General features: G+C 34.0%; 1 protein-coding gene across 1 annotated transcript; it reads right to left on the bottom strand.

Moving 5' to 3' along the window:
* Nucleotides 1–9,101: 9,101 nt before the first annotated feature.
* Nucleotides 9,102–20,296, bottom strand: LOC106065006 (uncharacterized). Its single transcript, XM_056029727.1, has 5 exons — nucleotides 20,108–20,296; nucleotides 13,561–13,662; nucleotides 11,207–11,266; nucleotides 10,903–10,968; nucleotides 9,102–10,190 (listed from the first exon to the last, which is right to left on the bottom strand). Exons 1-5 carry the CDS (start codon nucleotides 20,126–20,128, stop codon nucleotides 10,128–10,130), a joined length of 312 nt encoding a protein of 103 aa, XP_055885702.1. The 5' UTR covers nucleotides 20,129–20,296; the 3' UTR covers nucleotides 9,102–10,127.

Raw genomic sequence — 20,296 nt, 5'->3', positions numbered from 1 at the left:
CAGATGCTCTCTTCTATGTCAGCTAAGGCAAGTTGGCGTTTAAGCTGGTCTTTAAAGTGTTTCCGTGGGGCACCTCTGTTACATCGGCCACCTTTAAGCTCACAAAAAAAACTGCCTTTGGCATACGTTCGTCTCCCTGTCGGACTTACCATAAAAAGTCCCTCTATACCATGGGCGTAGCCAGGGGGTGGGGGGTTGGGGTTCACCCCCCCCCCCCGAAATGAAATCCCCCCCCCACTGGGGGGGAGGAGAATATGTGACTGATTTTTTGCTTTGATTCTGTTTATTTTAGGTGAGATTTTAATACTAAACCATCGACACTTTCCCCAGCGCAGCCAAGGGGGGTTTGAGTTTAAAAACCCCCTACCAGGGGGTTTTGAAGTCAAACCCCCCTCTTCTATAAAACAAAACAAAAAAAAAATGCAAATGACAATCCCCAAATTCCAAGAGTATATAGCTAAGGAAGATTTTGATTTTAAAACCCCTCCAAAATTTACGATAAAACCCCCTGAACAGTCACCAGATTCTATGAGCGTATCCAAGAAGGGTTTTGTGTTTAAAATCCCCCTCCAGCGGGGATATAAAAAATCAAATTACACACTCAAAATTCTATGAGCGTAGCCAAAGGGCGCTTTGAGTTTACCCCCCCCCCCCAAAAAAAAAAAAAAAAAAAAGATTTTGACGATAAAACTTTCATTTTTCGATATAAAATGTAAAGCGAACTACAGTCACCTAATTCCAAGAGATGTTACAAATTTATACCAGTGGCTGGGCTCCATTAATAAAGTGCAGTTAATAGTAATCTGCCGAAATTGAAAAAAGACTAAATGTGGCTCAAGATGGCTAAGTCGGATTTTAGGAGTCAGTTACAGAGATCGGTCTCAATCAAGGAAATCCTATGCAGAACTGGATGTCGACCCCTTAGTAAGGTTGTGACTGAGCGTCACATGAGGTTTGCGGGACATGTTTCCCGACAAAATGAATTACGCATAATAATAGTTGCGATGACATGGAGGCCATTACGAAGAAAGCGCAAACAGGGACATCCCAGTACAACTTGGCGCCACACTTTCAGGGAGGTCGTCAGAGCAGGTGGGAAGAGACTTCAGACATTGCCAGAGACATATTTTTGTGGAAGCAGCTTGCCGCCCAATGCTCCGAACGACGCGGAAGGATCTAAGTAAGTAAGAATAGTACATAAAGTTTTAAAAATAAAACTTTTTAATAGCAGGATAATGCACTGTAGATACCTCAGAATATGCATTTTGATGGCTTTTAATACTGGAAACGCTGAGGGAGCTCACAGCGCTCCCCCCAGACCCCTTTGCCATGGGCGGACTGGGTATCAGAATCGGCCCGGGCATTACCATATAAACCGGCCCACAAATGGCATGTCATATATTTTCGGTGGGGGGGGGGGGATTTTTACACCACTCCACAATTTATATATATATATTAGTGTGTGTATATGTAATTAATCTTCATTGCATTCTGATCTTTTATTCTTTCGAACGTTTTTTCTAGCCTAGAATACTCTCTTCCTATAATTAGTGGAAAGACAGTACACATCGCCAAGGGATAGTTAGGGAGTCCGGGGGAGCGCTGAGAGCTCCCCCCATTGGGGTCCGGGGCAAAGCCCCGGAACCAAGCATTATTTCTGTTATTTTAAGCTTTAAAAATGCATATTCTGAGGTATCTACAGTGCAATTAGCTTGCTACTCTTCCGCTAAAAAAATTCAAAAACCAAATCTGCTATTCAATGGAGTCCGCAGCGACTGGTAGAAAATGGTAAATGCTTTAGTTTTTGTATTTGAAAGGGCTCGGGCATGCTACCCTGCCTCAAAGAGGCGCCCGGGTGGAAACGCTCGTAGGAGGAAACGATTAGGCTAAAGGGTAGCAAAACAAGACTCCCGTGTGGGTGCCTAAGGGGGTCTTAGTAGATCTATACCCGGCCTCTTGCCGCGAGTCTGACCCACCCGCCAGACAATACAGTGTACACTGTTTTCATACAGGCCGGTGAAAGGGAGCTCTTGTTCACTTTTGCTGGCCTAGAGTTCCAAGAGCCGAAGGCTCAACTCTACCTGACAGTTTAAGAAGAAGAAGTATTGGAGAAGGAAGGGAAACCACAAAACCCTTTTGGCTACGCTCATGAAATTTGGAAACTGTATATATAGTTTGCTTACGTTGGCTGCACAGGGGCAGTAAGTAAAGTTTCCCTTTCAGACAATGAGGTCTGAGGCAAGTGATGGTTTGAAGACCCTCCCCTCCCGCTACGCCCATGTGTTATATTATAGGTGTAAGCCTAATTCTCTACAAAATATATAGCCTAAAGTTTGATAACGCATTGAAAACTGGATGTATGCATTCGTATGATTACATAATGTATTCTATTTATACATGTATGTAGTCTGAAAACTATAAACAATACAATAGCAGCCTAATGAGTTTGAAGCTTTTTGGTATTACTTATAGATCTAAATTACAGACTTTTCTTCAGAGAATAAGATTGTTACGTCTTACGCATTTCATGTGTCAATCTAGTCATGCATGTTGATCTGTGACGTAAAATATGCTAAATCATTGTTTTTTCTGGCTGACTCAGGCAACCCATTCCATTAAAAGATAAGAGAAAGCAGAACGGTTAAAGAGGCTGCAGGCACTTACTAAATGTGAAAAGCTCTTTCTTCCTCCTAGTACATTCTCAAAAACGCGATTTGTATATGAATATATGACCCATTATTTAAAATTGTCCTATAAATCTCCTTTCATTAAATATCGGATGTGACAGCGCTGTATAAATTACAGTAATTATTGTAATAATTTTCATCATTAATGACTTCATACTAAGAATAAGTTTGCCATTAATTATAATAGTATGAAAGTGTAGTAATTTTAGATCTATGTTATTAAAAATAAACAAAAAGAAACTTACTTTCTCTTTTCAAATCGCAGAAAGTAGAGCTTTATATCCATATTGAGCTGTGAATAAGTTGGGTGGTTTGCAATTTCGCGGCTGTGTGTATGTGTTAAAGTTAATTTCTATTAAGTATTGTTAAAGAGCTAATTGTCGGCCTATCTTTTTTTTTTTTTTTTTTTTGCTGCGTTATATCAATGTTTTCTAACTTAACCTCTCTCAACCCTCTTTTTGATTAAATTTCATTGGAACCATTAAAAGACGGGGGGAGGGAAGGAGCAAAAAAAATGAGATTGCAATCAAAGGCCCATGCCGACCAGCAAAATGATTAGGCCAAACACAACCTGGAAGACATCAAAGAAGTCCATGCCGCTCGTGCATAGCAGAAAGTACGGTCTAGCGTTTTGCAAATGATAATATGTACAGTGTATAGTGTATTATTTTTTATATTCTTGTTGAATTTCAAACAAAATTAATTGTAATAAGAATTTAAAAAAAAACAACAACAAGAAAACGTGTTCGGGCTTCTGTGTCTTGCTGCTGTCACTTTTTAAAAAAAGGTGTCTGCATTGAAATGTTTTTTCTTTGGTCGCGACCAGACCGGCCCATTTGGTACCGGCCCACCGGGCATTTGCCCGTTTGCCCTTATAGCCAGTCCGCCCCTGCCCTTTGCTGGTAATGGCGGGGAGTCTACAATTTTTCCACTAACTCCAGGAAGAAACTATTCTAGGGTACCACCGTACAATAAACGTCTTCCGAAAGAATGAAGGGTCAGAATGTAATAAAGATTAATTATGTACACACACACACACACAAACATATATATTTTTGCGGGGGGGGGGGGGGGGGGGGGAAATTCCCCCCGCCTGAAAAAAATAATCCTGGCTACGCCCATGGTCTATACTGTCCATACCGGCGTCGCTGTTTGTAGTGCGGTCTTGCCACCGTATGTCCATGATGGAGCGCAAGCATTTTTGGTGAAAGCGCTAAAGTAGTCTTAGTTGTTTTCTGTATAGTGTCCATGTCTCAGATCCATATAGAAGGATTGAAAGATCCACAGCCTGGTAGACATCGATTATTATTGGACTTATTATGATAAGTAGGCCTAGATGAGTATGCCTATAAGTATGATCAGAATTATTTCAAGGTTTATAGTTTTATGACCTGAAATTTACTTTTCAAAAAGATTGTGAATAGTAGAGATAGGCTAAATAAATTTGCTGCTGCAGGGTGGACAACTGTATTGAAAAACACATAAGTATTAATATGATAAAGGAAACCCTGAATTCAGGTTAGTATAGGCTAGGCTAATTCAGGTTAGTATAGGCTAGGCTAATTCAGGTTAGTATAGGCTAGGCCAATTCAGGTTAGTCTAGGCTAGGCTGATTCAGGTTAACCTGCACGGTTTTCAATTATTATTTTATGCATTTGTATTTTTTTAAATAGTTGATTCCACTCATGTCCCATAATTTGCACCTCGGAATTCTTTTGTATCATGCGATGAAGAGCACACTTTTATTTATTTGTTTTTACAGCGCTTTATTTATTTATTTTTACCGCGCTTAGCCTATATAGGGCCTTGGCTATTTCTTGACTCACTCCGTTTAGTTGTCTGTCCAAAATCTTTTACACGTTATTTCTGCCAATTCCCATTTTGGATCAAGTTGAATTATTCACAATTACCTGTGTCGATAAGAACACATAAATCAATTTTAAAAATTGACCAATAAGTTAATCAATTAGTCGTAATTATCTTTTGTAAATGGAAAATGTACTAAATCGGCTACTGGCGACCAGTGAAATAATCACGCTCAGTCGCACCCCGACAAACAAGCTAAAAATTTAAAACTTACAATAAAGTAAGAGAACCTTCTATTTTTATAAGTAGGCCTACTAGAATATCTCAGATGACAAAATACATACACTGGCTTGACAAATTCTAATAATGCTTTCGGATCGCATTCTGAAAGGTAGACTAATAAGGTCCACTGATGAATCCAAAGGTTTATCCTTTTTGGAATCAAACCTAGATCTATAAGGTATTGGATATTAAGCATTTGTTAAATCTTGAGTCATTACAAGTTAATTACATGATTGATTCAAAATAATTGATGCAATTTCACTCAAAATATGCGATGTTTTTTTTTTAAATATTATCTTGTCTTACAAAAATTACAGACGTTACTTCATAAGAGAAAATTTTTACGTCCTACGCATTGGGATTCTCGTCTTGCATGTTGATTTTCCTCGCTGATTGTCCTAGCACAGAGGTTCTCAGAATAAGGGAAAGCAGCCAACAGCTTCTTTGTTAAAGTAACGTCTGTATTATATAAGATAAGATTAAGGATGAGTGCAGAGTTTCACATGACTGCACAAACCCTATGAACTATAGTTAAATTGAATTTTAAACTGAGCTTTAAAATTTAATAGGCACTCATTTTAAATTTGTTCAACAATCAAATAACGTAGGTAATTATAAGCTATATTTATGACAGTTCAACAGACAAACGAAAAAAAAAACAACAGGATTTTTTTAAAGCTGACCGCACCAGGCGACACCCACCCTAGTGACGCCACTGCACATCAGTAATATATTAAAATAAAGTAGAGCCCGGTACAACAATGCTGTGCAAACAGTATTGTGTGTGTGTGTTTTTTTTTTGTGTGCTTGCTTAATTAATCCGACATTTACTACGTTAGACGTTATCTAGGTCTACACATATACCTATAAACCCCAGATAGATCTTTGTATAAACCTATAAATTTTATGATATCATAAAGCAATATAAGCTTATTGAATAGTTAATAATCTTAATTAGAAATATCACCATCTTCTGTCCTTTAAGCTTCATATACCTATACATTGCGTCGCCATGTTCTTTTTAGGGACCAAATTATAATTTTAGAAAAAAAGCTAAATACGTCGTAAGTTAAGCCTAAAAGTCCATATCCGTAAACTTTGTAAAAAAAACAACAACAACATTGTGTGCTTGTGGTAAAAACCCCAAACTATATATTTAGGTTTTACAGACACTGAGACAACCGGACACAAACCAGGATTGACTTAGCGTGTTCATATACGCTACTTAGGATTTAAGTCAAGTAAATTTTAGCACTATTGCATGGACATTAATTATTATGCAGAGGTCACAGACGGCCCACCTCCTACATACCAAAATGTGAGTCAACCGTTCATCTCCGGTTTAGGTAAGAAGTAGGGGCAATAAATTGTCAATGACTTCTTTTTCTAAATACCATTTTATGAGATTCAAATGCGCAATGTTATTAAAATAAATATGGGGTACAAACGTTTACCTTTATTAAGGCATGACAGGATTAACAGATATTTTTACAAAGCTTATAATATCAACTCATTCTGTCTGGTAAAAAGTTTGTGGCCTACACATTAGTTCTCCTACACCCAGTTCAAGCTGAAATTGTGTACTATAATTTCGTTTACCTGATTTTAAAAAAAATCAATAAGGTGGTAAACAAACAATTAGTTAATTAACTATTGGTAATTAATTATTTTGTTTGGGATCTTGAATAAGGGAAAATTGTACTTGACTGATTTATCTTATCTTATATTATACAGACGTTACTTCAAAAAAGAAGATGATTACGTCCTACGCGTCATGCATTTAGTCATGCATATTAACCAATGACTTAAATTCTTCCAAGTCACTGGTTTTCCTGGCTAGCTCAGGCATAACCCATTCCATACTCTAATAGCACTAGGGAAGAAGGAGTATTTGTACAAATTTGTCCTAGCATATGGGATAAGGAATGTGCCTTTATCTTTGTGTCTTTCAGAGTATTTTATTAAATTTTGTCTTTGTATTTGAAGATTAGCCTATGGTTCAGTGTTTTATGTATAATTGCTACTTTACTTTTGAGTCTTCTGTCCTGAAGACTTTCTAAATTTTGTGATTTTACTAAAGGTGTTACTCTAGTCAAATGTGAATATTCGTTTGTTATGAATCTCACTGCTCTATTTTGTGTCTGTTCCAGTTTCTTAATGTTTTCTTGAGTTGAGGGGTCCCAAACGGAGGATGCATATTCTATTATTGGCCTAACCAAGGTTAAATAACATTTTAGTTTTATGTTCTTATTTGATTTATAGAAATTTCTTTTAATAAACCCTAATGCTTTGTTGGATTTTTTTATAGTTTCATCAATATGTGGATTCCATGACAGTTTTTCATTTATTATAACACCGAGGTAGGCTATTTTGCGTTTTTAGTCTGTGTTACTGGTTTGCCATGAATAAGATAAGTGGAATTAGTTGTTTTAGTTTTTTTTTTTTTTTATGTGTAAGGTACTGGTATTGGTAGAATAAGTCCCCCTTTATACTTTGTAAAGAGAAAAGTTTGAAATTAACAACAGATAACTTAAACTATAAAACTTTCCATTTCCATCAACATATCTCTGTTGTGGTTAGTGTTTTGGCTCTGGGAGGGTTAGGTCGTTCATCTTTTTTTTTATAAATATGCATTTAAAAAGCGATCACCTAGATAACCCTTTCTTTCTCTCCAACCCCCTTCCATTACAACTGGTCCAAACGAGTGATAGGATTATAAGGTATTGAGAAAGCTAAAAGCATGAGATTGCACTAAACAAAAAACACATTTGTAATTGCACTAATTCTTATCTTATGAAATATAGACGCTACTTCAAAAAAAAAAAAGATGATTACGTATAAAGTGTTCCTAGGTCAATCTAGTCATGCATGTTAATCAATGACTTAAATTCTGCCATGTCATTGGTTTTAATGGCTGACTCAGGCAACCCATTCCATGCTCTAACAGTACTAGGAAAAAAAGAAAGCATTTGTACAAATTTGTCCTAGCATATTATTGTTATTCTACATCTATTACAAATTTAATCACAATACTGATCCAAACTAATTGATATAACCACGTTTAACAAAAGCTTTTTTTTTTGTTTTGTTTCTCTTGTTATATTTAAAACGATAATTTATTACCACGCATTTCTATTTGATTAAGGAACCAGGACACGAAAGTAAGCTATCGCATGTCTGGTTTCTTAGGTCGAGAACAAGTTACTTCGTACAGTAAAGGTCCCGGTGTGGCAGGTGAATTTATCCTTAAGAAGTAAGTCGTGTGACCAAAACAGAACAAATAATTAGGTACTCTGAGTGGAGTATTGAATTACAAGAAAATAGCCAATAGTAATGCAAAAAAAGCATAGATCGAATCAAACGAAATATATCCATGCCTTCAAGATAATTGAAGTCAAAGATTGTCAATATACGACTTTTGAGAGAAATGCAAGAGGTAAAAGTAATGTCGCTGGTGCAAAAAAACAACAACAAAAAACGTTTCAATTCTTACACTTAACATTGAACCCCGACTTGTTTTTGCTACAGGATCATTTCCTACCGATATAGACGTAACGATTTGAGGCCTCTATATTACCATCATTGTGATTGATCTATGCAACTGAAAAATATCTCTGTAAAATATTTTCTAAGCAACTTTGATAGCCAACACAGATTTAGAATTTTCTTATTGATCTGCTCCGTACAAAGGCCTACTAGTTTTTGTCAATATCAGGCCACTACAGGAGCAATTAATCGACCTGGAGTGCCCGTGCACATAAAATACAGAACTAATTTGTGTACCGGTACCATCATTGACAAGAATGCGATAGTTTGTGTCCGTCCATTTAAAACAATGCATTAGCGACTACCAGTACTGTTGATCATTAATTGGTTACCATGGCATTAACTGTAGCAAACAATATGGCGAGGTTAGTTGAAAATACCCTATTAAAATAGTTTTAGTATACCCGGGTATAACATGGTGAGAATAGACACCCGCACATTAGTTTCAAAACGTTTTGTCTATTTCTTTAGTGCTCTTCAGTTAAACATTCAGATGTGTGTGTGTCACTAACTAATTACCGGTACCAAGATACTTAATTGAAAAGATTCCGAAAGACTTAATAATACTTTCGTCTCTGTACTTACCTGGACTATAATTCACACTAAAAGTAAAGATAATCTGGTTTAAATGGTTACACATCTAAAGGTTTTGAGTTTGAATCCTTCAATATCCATGTCAAGATTTGGACTTTAAGCAAGGAATCAGAGACTTTCTAGTTAAAACAAGCTTGGACCCAAAGTAAACTTAAATGTACAAGTACAAAACACACACACACCAAATATCTGGATGATTTAAATTTATTTGTGTTTAGTAAATGGAAACAATTGAATAATGAGCTGATTTTACACCAGAAATAAGCACACACATACAAATTGGAATGAAAGTTCTTTTTTAATCCTTAAAGTATAAATAATGAAAACAATTTCCTTATAAAAGCCTATAAATCAAAACAAAAAAAAAATATATTAAAGACATTGTGGCACGTCTGCAATAGAAGCCATACAGATTTTCATGTAAGAAACAGTTTTAAAAAAATATTTTCTAGACTTTTTTTTTATGCACACATGCTGATCACGCGACCTCCCATCCCCCCTCCCCAAAAAAAAATATTTTTAAAGTTATCTTCAACTATATAATGAAACAATCTAGAGGTAATTTTGAAGGATCTACTACTAGTAAATGCAGTATTTAAAAATAAAAATCACAACTTGTAAATTGAAAATCAAAATAAGTGGATAACACTTACCATATATTTTATGTGGCCAAAGTTGAACACCATAGAATAACTTAAACTACAGAAGATCGCTCAAGCACACACAATTACACACAGAGCATTCAATGCCTTATGACTCTAAGTAATACAAACAATGAAGTGTCTCAGACCCTGACCATATAAATAAATGCCATTTAGTTAGAATGACTTCATGCATTTGAGCCAAATGTCACAATTTATGTTCATGTCAACATCAATTGGTAGAGTACTACTACTACTAATACTAGAAATATTCACATGGGAACAACTGCCACTCATGTTTATCAGACTATAACTATTCAGTATATTTGTTTTCTAAGAGATGACAGTAATTGGTGATTGGCATACTTTTTTTTTTATGGATAGAACTGAAATATATTATTCTAATAGTCCTACCACCAACAAACCATTGCAGAGGTGTAAACGTTTTGATTAGTAGTTTTCTTGACATAAACTATCTGAATGAAAAAAAAAAAGAACCAGTACAATATGAAATATAGATAGATAGACAAGGCATTCACTACATCACATATTTATTTTATTATGAGCATTTTTATTTGTTGGCTATGATTTTTTCAAGGAGCCTTTCAGCATTAGCACCTACAATTTCATCAACCTGAAAAGACAAAAAAAGTAAACCAAGGTATTAGGACTCTATATGCTTTTCATATTCAGAACTGTCAGTGGGGAGGTAGGGCAAGAGTGAATGTTAGTTTGATATTTTGGTATGATAGTTATATCCCCTTGTATATGTATTCCCAGGTTGTGAATGTGAACAGTCTTGCACGTGTTCTAAGCTGAATGGTCAAGTCTTCCTTGAATGTAAGAGAGTGTGTGTTAAGTTAGTGAGGTCTTGCTCCCGGTCCAGGAAGGTTGGACGTTTACTTCCTGCACTGGTGTTTGTGTATTATTTACTAAGAGTTAATATAATTGTGTGCTTAATTGATTATTAAAGTGTTATTGTTTTCCTTATAAAGCCGGAGTTAGGGTTGAAGTATAATAAGTATTGATTGTTCTTATTTGTGTAACAAGTATTCGTGTACCAAGTATTAATTAAATGTAATTTAGTATTCATACCCCTAAGGAGCCAAGTCTAGTCAAAGCATACAAGTGAACCTTCTGACAAGAACAATATAAAGCTATTCTAATGCTAAATCGAAAAAAAAAAAATAATATTTTTTTTTAATGAAAGTAGAAATTGAAAATAAAACAACTAAACCATTTTTTTCTTGTGACTAAATTTAAAATGCATCCATAATTGCTCTCCTTTCAATATATTGAAAATCATAGATAAATGTTTAGGTAATGAGCTGAATCAATATACAAACCTTTTTTCCATTCTTATATAAGAAGAAAGTTGGCATTGCTGAGATTCCACAGGCTTCTGCAGTTTCCTGAGAAAAAAATCAGGAACTATAATCAAACATAATGATTTAATGCCACAAGCAACCCTACCTTATTTTCATTAAATTAAATGTGGAACAATAAGTACAATCATTTTTTTTTCACATTTTGTAACAAATGCAGACTTTAAATGCAGCTACAAAGAAAAAAAAAAACATTTCGTTTTAAATGATTTTTTAAAAACTGATTCTTTGAAATGAATATTTTGTTTATTTTTATAAAACTTACATCATTTTCATCAACATCAATTTTTACAAATGTGACATCATCATATTCTTCAGACCATTTCTGAAAGAGAAATTATGCATAATTTATGAAGTTGGTTAAATAAGAAGGGCAATTTCAATACACACCCTTCGATTTGTATTGTTTATTTATATGTAATAGGCTACATATCGCCTATTTTACCAAGGAACCCTTCCTTTTTTCTTATATATAATGTTATAAACCTGGTGGTGGCACAGATGGGGGTAGTGGTGTGTGTGTAGTCAGCCGACGCAAATCGCCCCAGGCCAGCGTTAGACGAGCAGTCAAGCGTGACGAGTTACGACTGTCAGCCGAGTCGAGTGTCAACAGGACAGTTCGGGAAGGATCGTCGACGTGAACAGAGCTCAGGAGCGTCACGAGAGTTATAGTCATCTGACCACCCAGAAAGGTCGAGCGACTTTCTGTCCGGTTCTAGAAGGCCAGCAGGGGCCCTATATAAAGAGCGAAGGTATCAGAGGCCAGTAAGTCACAACATCCTGATCTACAGTTCGTTACAACGGCTCAGTACAAGTCCGAGACGAGACAGAGAGACCAGTGCAAGAGTTGATACAGCGAAGAGATATTTGTACAGTCTTGAGTTACGTGCTGCCAATTGTACAGTATTGGCTGTTATTTATTGACATTAAACTATTACGTTATTTTCAAGCCCTGAGTTGTCAAGTTCTTACAGTTGGTGGTGTCGTTTGGTGCCATTTGCAGCGAGCCTGGATAGGGAGATTCGTAACAATAATAAAATAATAATAAATAATAAAATAAGAACCACAAAAGGCCTTTCCCAGCAAATTCTAGAATCTATTAAATGAATTGGACCTGCCTGTAAATTCACCAATCTTTTTTCCCATCCTCCTCTCTCCACTTAATACAAAAAATCTTATTACACTATCTGACTATTCATCTGCTTTTCAGTTTTTATTTGAAATATTTTATAAGCTCTATGATATTTTTTGTATTTTCGGCTTTTTATCAAAATATTTGAAAGGCTCTTTGATACTTTTAGGCCAGAGCCTATTATTTCATCCTGCACATTGAAAGCTCACATATTTTGACAGAACCCCTGAACCATTTTAACAGTCCCTTACGATAATTTTGGCCAATTAATTATAGTATGTTATGGTGAATTAAAATGGCCCGCTTTTACAGACACCCCACACAGAAACTCGTACTTCTGGCCTGAGAATCCTAGCATCACTTTTCTCACTCCCCCACAGTCATCACCCCTAAAAAATAATTCTACAATCACTTTTCTTCATCTTCTTAATTCAATATTAAAGTATTTCATAAGCTCTATGTTGCTTTTGGTCTGACACCTTTTTGTCATCACTAAGGCACCATATCTTTTTATCCTTATTTTTTATACACACAAAATAATATAGTTGTACTTATATTTCATTTTGCTTTTATACATTTTGAAATACACATAACATGTATGGCTTCATATGAAAATGCCTACAAAAGCAAGCTTCAGGCCAAGGATTGCTATTGAAATTTATGCACAAAAGAGTTAAAATAGTGCTTAAAAATGGAATGAAGTATTATTTTGTCCTTTTTAATATAAGCATTTCAAAAAGGAACATATTGGGTCGAAATTGCAAATGAAACATTATTTTTTTTAATTTAACTGCTGCGTTTCAAAAATGAAAATGACTTAGTTGTTCTAGATGCAAGGTAAGTAATAACAGTTTTTTTTTGTTTTTTTTTTTGTCCAGCAAAAGTGGGAGCATTAGTGATTAATTAAATCACTATGATAGGTGAGTGGATGTGTCAGGGCTTTTAGGCTCATAACATAGAGATGCAATTTAGTGCATGACACTCATTTAAAAACTTTTAAAAATATTAAGTTAAACATAGAAAGATAATACTGATCCATCTAACCTACAAATACAAAAGCATTAAAACCTTAGTGGATACTCACACAGATAAGATAAAACATAAAACTCTAGTTCTATATACTCTGATAAAATTACATTCTAGGCGCATCAGAACACAGAATGGTTTCTTCCTAAATTAACCAATTTAAACCTTAAATAAACCAAAGGATCTAGATTGATAAGATAGAAAAGTTAAGAATGTAATAACTTTTCTGAAAATAGTTTGTAATTTATTATTATTATTGTTTCTAAATTACATTTAAGTTTTTTAATGACATTTAGAGAAGAAACATGCTACTTTTCTATTAAGATTTTCTCAAAACAAAAAAACAAAAAAAATGTTTAATTATATTAAAGTAATAAAAAGAATTATATTTCTAGAAGATGGTTCTAAAAATGTTTCTATTTATCAATAAAAAGGTATTTTTAAAAAAAAGAGATATTTACTTGTAACTGAGGAGCAATGACTTTGCATGGGCCACACCATGTCGCAAAGAAGTCAACAACTACCAAATTCTTTTCAGTGCTAATAAGATGATCAAACTCAGCCTGTAAAACAAGTTATCAAAAGATAATTTTTTATTTTTTTATTTTTTATAAATTAAAAAATTTCTTGACTGGAAATGTTAATCAGCATAGTAAAACATTTAATTGTCATCGGCTGACCTTTCTGGAGAAAATGTTCTAATAGTTGCCTTTTCATAATAGATGTTTTCAAAACTCTAAATGCTGATCAAAAGCAATACACACACATACATGTATATATATATATATATATATATATATATATATATATATATATGTCAAAAATATAGATCAAAGTTAAGTCAAAGTTCCCATTCAAGTATTTTATATATTTTCTCAAGCAAGCAGTATATTTCATTTTAGAATTTTACGTTAATGGAATCCTTAAAGACAAGGGAACATATGTATGCCAAAGTTCTGTAAAGATGTGCTGGAGGAATAAGGTATGATTTTAGTTAAAATATAAAATATGATTTCGATACTTGAAACATGAAAATAAAAAGAACTTTTAATTAAATTACCTGATTTCTAGGCCTATAAATTTTGCAAAACCATTCTGAAGATGAATATGTGCCAACACTTTTTTGTGAGCGACTGAATGAGGATGTACTAATATGTGAAAAGCTGAAAGATCTCTTACTAAGATTTGAAAAATGGCTACTTAATGGACTTTCCTTGGCAGAGAAGACAGAGACGACAGTTTGTGGACTTTCATTAGCCTGAACAGTCTCTTGGCTCAGAATCTATCCCCAACATATAAAGTAGCAGTAAATTTTTAAAGAAATTATAGTGCACACTAAACCCTCCATATAAATGGGGGTATTATTGTGTTAAAGGAAAGAGCCCAAGATCTTGAGATCCTAGAGCGCAATTGTGAAAATGTTCATGAATGAAAAAATCAGTAGAAATTTCTATGCTCAACAGACTATTGAGATGTTTGAATCATGTTTAGCTTTAGAAATATATTTTAACTTAGTCTAGATACCGATCAAATAAGTAAGTAAAGTTCCCCTTTCAGGCCTTGCGATAGATGTCCAGATGATGTTAAGGCACGGTGGATGAGTGGTAAAGTTCTTGTTTTCTTGGGTCTGAATCTGTGGGTCCCGGGTTCAAATCCTGGCGAAGATAGGGATTTTTAATTTTGGGATTTAGAGTACTTGACATTAGTCAAGCTGGTTGGTCATTGTACTGGCCACATGACACCCCCGTTAACTGTGGGCCACAGAAACAGATGACCTTTACATCATCTGTCCTATAGATCGCAAGGTCTGAAAGAGGAACTTTAGTTTATGCCAAACAAGAAAAACATTACAAAAGAGCATGGCAACAAATTAGCTATTTGTATGGAGGGTTGAGTGTATTTAATAATACAGGTATCTTAAACATTTGATATAGAGAAGTTAAAATTATTTATTTAATAATACAGCACAGATGCCTAGATGCCAAAATAGAAATGTGTATTTTCCTAAATATCAAGAAATATATTCAGGAAAGACTAAAAATCATTAAAACATGTAACATGCACGAAATGCAGCAATCCTAAAGTTAACACAGCATAAATAAGATATTTTGTACATTTGCCAAAATATTTACACTTGTAGTCTTTGTCATTGACTTTTCTAGAATATGTCAGAATGATAATGTTCTTGTCATTTGGAAATGATTTTATGATCATTATGCCTCTTGTGTACTTCACATTCTATAATAGCGGCAACAGAATGGGTATTTTTGTTATTGTGAAATTAGACTTAAGCCAGATGTAATGGTTTGCTTAGCTGGATCAGTGACATCTAATTCTATAAAAGTAGTTTTTTTATAGGCAATTTCTTTACAAGATATCCAGACACTGGAAATATTTTATATCACTCAGATTTTCTTCTTCCAGACCTTTTTTTTTGCAGAGATGGCAATGAAAGCTTTGGCATCTTCTACAATCACTAATAACAAACATTTTAAATATTTGTTTTTCAGGCAGTTAATACTAATTAGTCATGCTTTAACAAATGACTTAAATTCTGTCAAGTCACTGGTTTTCCTGGCTAGCTCAGCAACCTATTCCCTGCCTTAATAGCACTAGGGAAGAAGGAGCATTTGTACAAATTTGTCCTAGCATATGGAACAAGGAATGTGCCTTTATCTTTGTGTCTTTCTGAGTATTTTATTAGATTTTGTTTTTGTATTTGAAGATTATGGTTCATTGTTTTATGTTTAATTTACAAACACATTAACACCACCTCAGCATCCCTTATTATGGGCAGTATCTACAGACCACCGAATTCTAGTTTAATTCTAGTTTGGAGTAGATGCAAGAACTATGCAATCAGTTAACTACACTTAATAGAAAAAAATAAAAATGCTGTTTTTTTGGATTGTGGGTGACTTCAACCTACCCGATATAAATTGGAAAACACTAACCATAGATAAACACCAAGACCTTAAGGACATAAATGAGCTTTTCATTGAAACTTTACACAACCTAAGTTTAGATTAAATCATTAAAAAACCAACTAGATTAAACAACACATTAGATCTCTTCTTAACCAACAGACCTGGATTAGTAGTAGATTATATATTATCCCAGGTCTATCAGACCATGATATCATTAAAATACACAGTCAGATAAAAGCAGTAACCAATATAAAACCCAAAAGAAAAATCTTACTCTGGAACAAATGCAACGTAACAACTACACCATGCTGCAATAAACTTTCAACAAACATTCTTATCAGAAAAAGACATTAACCAACCAGTCGATGACCTCTGGAATTTCATTAAAAACAATCTTAAAAACATTAAGAAAATCATATACCAACAATGAGCTTAGTTATACCCTTAAGGTTTTGGTGTTTATCTATGGTTAGTGTTTTCCAATTTATATCAGGTAGGTTGAAGTCACCCATAAGTGTATTTAACTGATTGCATAGTTCTTTCATGTATTCTTAAGTGGTCTGTAAATACTGCCTATTATTAGGGATGTTAAGGTGGTGTTAATTTTACAAAATGTTGATTCTGTATTTTTTGAGTTAGGTAAGGTAATTTCTTCTGCTATTTATATAAGAGTGTTTTTTGTATTGTTAAAAAGAACTCCTCCATTATTATCTGTCCTATCTTTTCTAAAAATTTCATAATCACTATTGAAAATTTCTAGATGTAGCCAAGTTTCTGTTCCTGCAATTATGTCTGGTTTCTCACATTCTAATAAGATTTCTTAGTCTGCTGATTTGTTCCTAATGCTTTGAAAATTTATTACTAAGGTTTTAAGGTACTTTGGTTTTACATTAGTAGGTTTATTTAATATACACAGGTGTATTAATATGGAGACATGATGGGTAGTACCATTCATCACAGATGTCACATTGAATGGTTTTCTGTTTCATGGTGCATACTTTTTTTTTTTTACAGATGTTGCATCTATATTTAGATCTAAGTCCTGTGTTTGATTCTACATCTCCTGCTATTAATATTAATTGTGATAGGTATTTATTTCGACTGTTTCTAATTAAGAACTTCCATTTGTGATGGGTAATCTTCTTTAATGTTATGGATGTTTCTGTTAGATTATTTTGGAGTTGCATTGATCTATAGTGTGATGATTGATAATGATTGTTTCCTTTTTAAGTTTAGTGTTGACTGAGGTAGATCTAGATCAGTGTTCAATTAGTGTATGTTTAGTAACTATCAAGGCTTCCGCGCGGGGTTGATTCTTCGAAATATAACTAGTGTAGATCTAAGTCAGACTGGAAGTAACACTGAACTCAAACTACTTCAGTAACACAGGCGAACGCCCGAAACAATCAAAATATGTAGTCGACGCTGATGTTGGTCTACAAATATATTTAATTATCACGAAGGGAATAGTCCGATGTCAGCTATGTCCGTAAACTACTTCTTATTCTTTCTAGGATAGGAAAACGTCTTGTCTCTATCAAATCCTAGAGCGTTCTTGTTTTTTAAAGATCTGTCATGTCACTTGTCGCTAAGTAAAACTTTCCCCTTATTCCTGAAACAAATACTAAATTCTAATCATGTCATAACAAGGTATCTAAATCTAGTTTAAAGTAATACCAAAGGGAAAGGTAGTTTACAATGGTTTATTGATTAGTATTTATTAGCCAGATCTAGATCTAGTTTGGTAATTAAATCTATTGTAAGTGTCTTAAAATTTTAGAGCTAGAATAAAACTATCTACCTATCTAAGTAACTATTGTGCCTAAACTAGAAGTATATTAGATATAATCTAACCTATCTAAGTAACTATTGTGCCTAAACTAGAAGTATATTAGATATAATCTATGTGTAGAAACAGACAGAAATATATCTATATAGATTATAAATAGATCAATAAATTTATTATTATAATTTAATAAACATGATATTTTCAACTAGGTTACATGTATTCTCTCTTTCTTTTAATTCCCATCCAAGGACCCTCTTCTTGTTTTCATAATTTGGATGTTCGTTATTATTACACCTTAACACCCCCTCAATCAAATAGATGCTTCTAATTCTTTTCATGACTCTCTCCCCCTTCCCTCCACTGCCTGTTTGATAGGTTGTGACACTACACACTTAGTGTATACCTCTCCTCACCACCAGCTCACCTGGAGTGGGCATGGTCTCTGGCTTCAAATTAGCAGCCCGCACATTTTCTTTCATTCATAAATTATATATTCTAGATATCTTGATCTAGTTCATGTTTATTCATGGAAAAAATCATAGATTTATTAATCCCAATAATATTTCTAATTACGATTTTGCCGTCTCCAATAAAGGAGAATGAGATAAATTCATTATTATTATTCGTTTGGACACCTCCTTTTTAAATTTTATTTAACAGCTAACAGTATAAATGTAATTGGAATGTCTTTCTCAAGATGTTTAGAAGCTTATTTTGATATGCCCATGAGCCTACGATCAAACAGGCTCATAATATAGCCCTCATCCCTTATATGGGTGTGAATTGCCAGGGGAGGTTAAAACAATAGCTTTACATACATGGTTACCGAGAATCTAAAAAACTGCCCTTTGCTTTGGAAAAGTTGAAAAAAAAATATTGAAACTTATCTAAACTTGGACATGTGCAGTCCTGAATCGTCGATTTTTGCCCCAAACTTAAAAACAAATGAATTACATACAAACAAAAAAAGTGATGCGTTCAATGAAGGAGAATTTGATTAGGTGTCCAAAATATAAGAGCCTCCTCTAATAGTAATAGATTAGTTCTAGATCTAGAGTAGTTTATAGCCCCTCACATTAAATCATTAAGAAGTTTTCAAATTATGCATAAATACGAACAAAATATTCTACCAAAATTAGGTCACTGGGATAGTGACTTCTACACGAACTTCTAGAAATTTTATGTTTGCATGATTAGATGTGTGTTGAATGTTTTGCGTATTTTGTTTATTCATTTAATAAATTTCTAATACAGATGATCTTTTGACTTTTGTAGTATAGTACAGGCTAGGATGGCCATTCTTGCCTAAATAGCTGAATCCTCTAAATTCTCTATCTATTCTCTCTATAAATCTAGATCTATCTAGTAGGTCTAGATCTCTAGAGGCATTTAGCTTCATTCAATGTTTCAAGCTCACTCCAAACATTTGCCCATTTATTCTCTATAAAAAACAACAACAACAAACAAACATATATATATATAAGTATAAGATCATCAACATCGATGTCCAAAACTGGCTATCTGAAATAAATTTTGGTAAGAAAATCTTAATTTAATACAAATACCCTAGTCCCTATTAATTTTTTTTTCTATGGAATCAAACAACTTGGCTGATGAATCAAATAAATCATCTTCAAAAACAGAATAAATATTCCTGGGCTCATTAGCATCTATGTCTATAGACTTACTATGACTTAGGCTCACAGTGCTCACTTAGCTAATAAGCCAATCAAAAAATATAGTCTTAACTTTCTTAACCCTAGGGCTTAGGAAGAGGTAAAGTCATCCTGGTAACATAAACATAGACATAGGAATAGGAAAAAACAACAAACTGACTAACAAATTTGAAATTCTTTTTTCTTACATAAAAAGACAACTAAATTGCTAAATCAGTAAATCATTTTATGATTGAGTAAATGGAAGGAAATTGGGTCAGAATTAGAATCATTGGAAAATGGACAAGCCTATTATACTATACTAATTGACTAATTACTAAATTATACAGCATGCTAATTTCATATTAAATATCAAAAAGATTTAATGACCACATAACTGACATGTCAAAAGCAGCGAGTGTCCGAATTCATGAATCATTTGTATTGTAATAAATGTCCGGAATAAATAAACTCTTTTAGTCTTAAAGTTTAAATTATAAAATAAAATAGTCTAGATCTAGAATCTAGCTAGACTACGACTCTACTCTACTCTAGTCACTCTAGACTAGATGTCTAGATCTTACTAATATTATTAGACTTAGACTCCTCTAAATAACTAGATCTAGATTCTACTTACTTTTGTTGCAACAGTCTTCATGTTGTCTTGGCCTGCTGGATCAGGATGAGAGCGGTTGGGGCTATCCAAATTTTTATCAGCTAATTTTGAGCCTGTTAGTACGGAAGAACAGATCTAGACTAGATCGAGAAATCCAAAATTGTGCTTCGTAACGCCAAGTGACGAGACTGGGTCTACGACTACGAGTGG

This window comes from Biomphalaria glabrata, chromosome 5, assembly GCF_947242115.1.
Source record: "Biomphalaria glabrata chromosome 5, xgBioGlab47.1, whole genome shotgun sequence".
In the NCBI taxonomy this organism is placed as follows: domain Eukaryota; kingdom Metazoa; phylum Mollusca; class Gastropoda; family Planorbidae; genus Biomphalaria; species Biomphalaria glabrata.
This window is presented reverse-complemented; position numbering and strand designations above follow the sequence as displayed.

What these genes read in the sequence shown, in the direction of transcription:
- LOC106065006 (XM_056029727.1), bottom strand. Translation starts at nt 20,128, where the DNA reads ATGAAGACTGTTGCAACAAAA. An exon ending in TTGATGTTGATGAAAATGAT is followed by an intron (nt 10,969 to 11,206) that starts GTAAGTTTTATA and finishes TTTTTTTCTCAG; the next exon opens with GAAACTGCAGAAGCCTGTGG. An exon ending in TATATAAGAATGGAAAAAAG is followed by an intron (nt 10,191 to 10,902) that starts GTTTGTATATTG and finishes TTGTCTTTTCAG; the next exon opens with GTTGATGAAATTGTAGGTGC.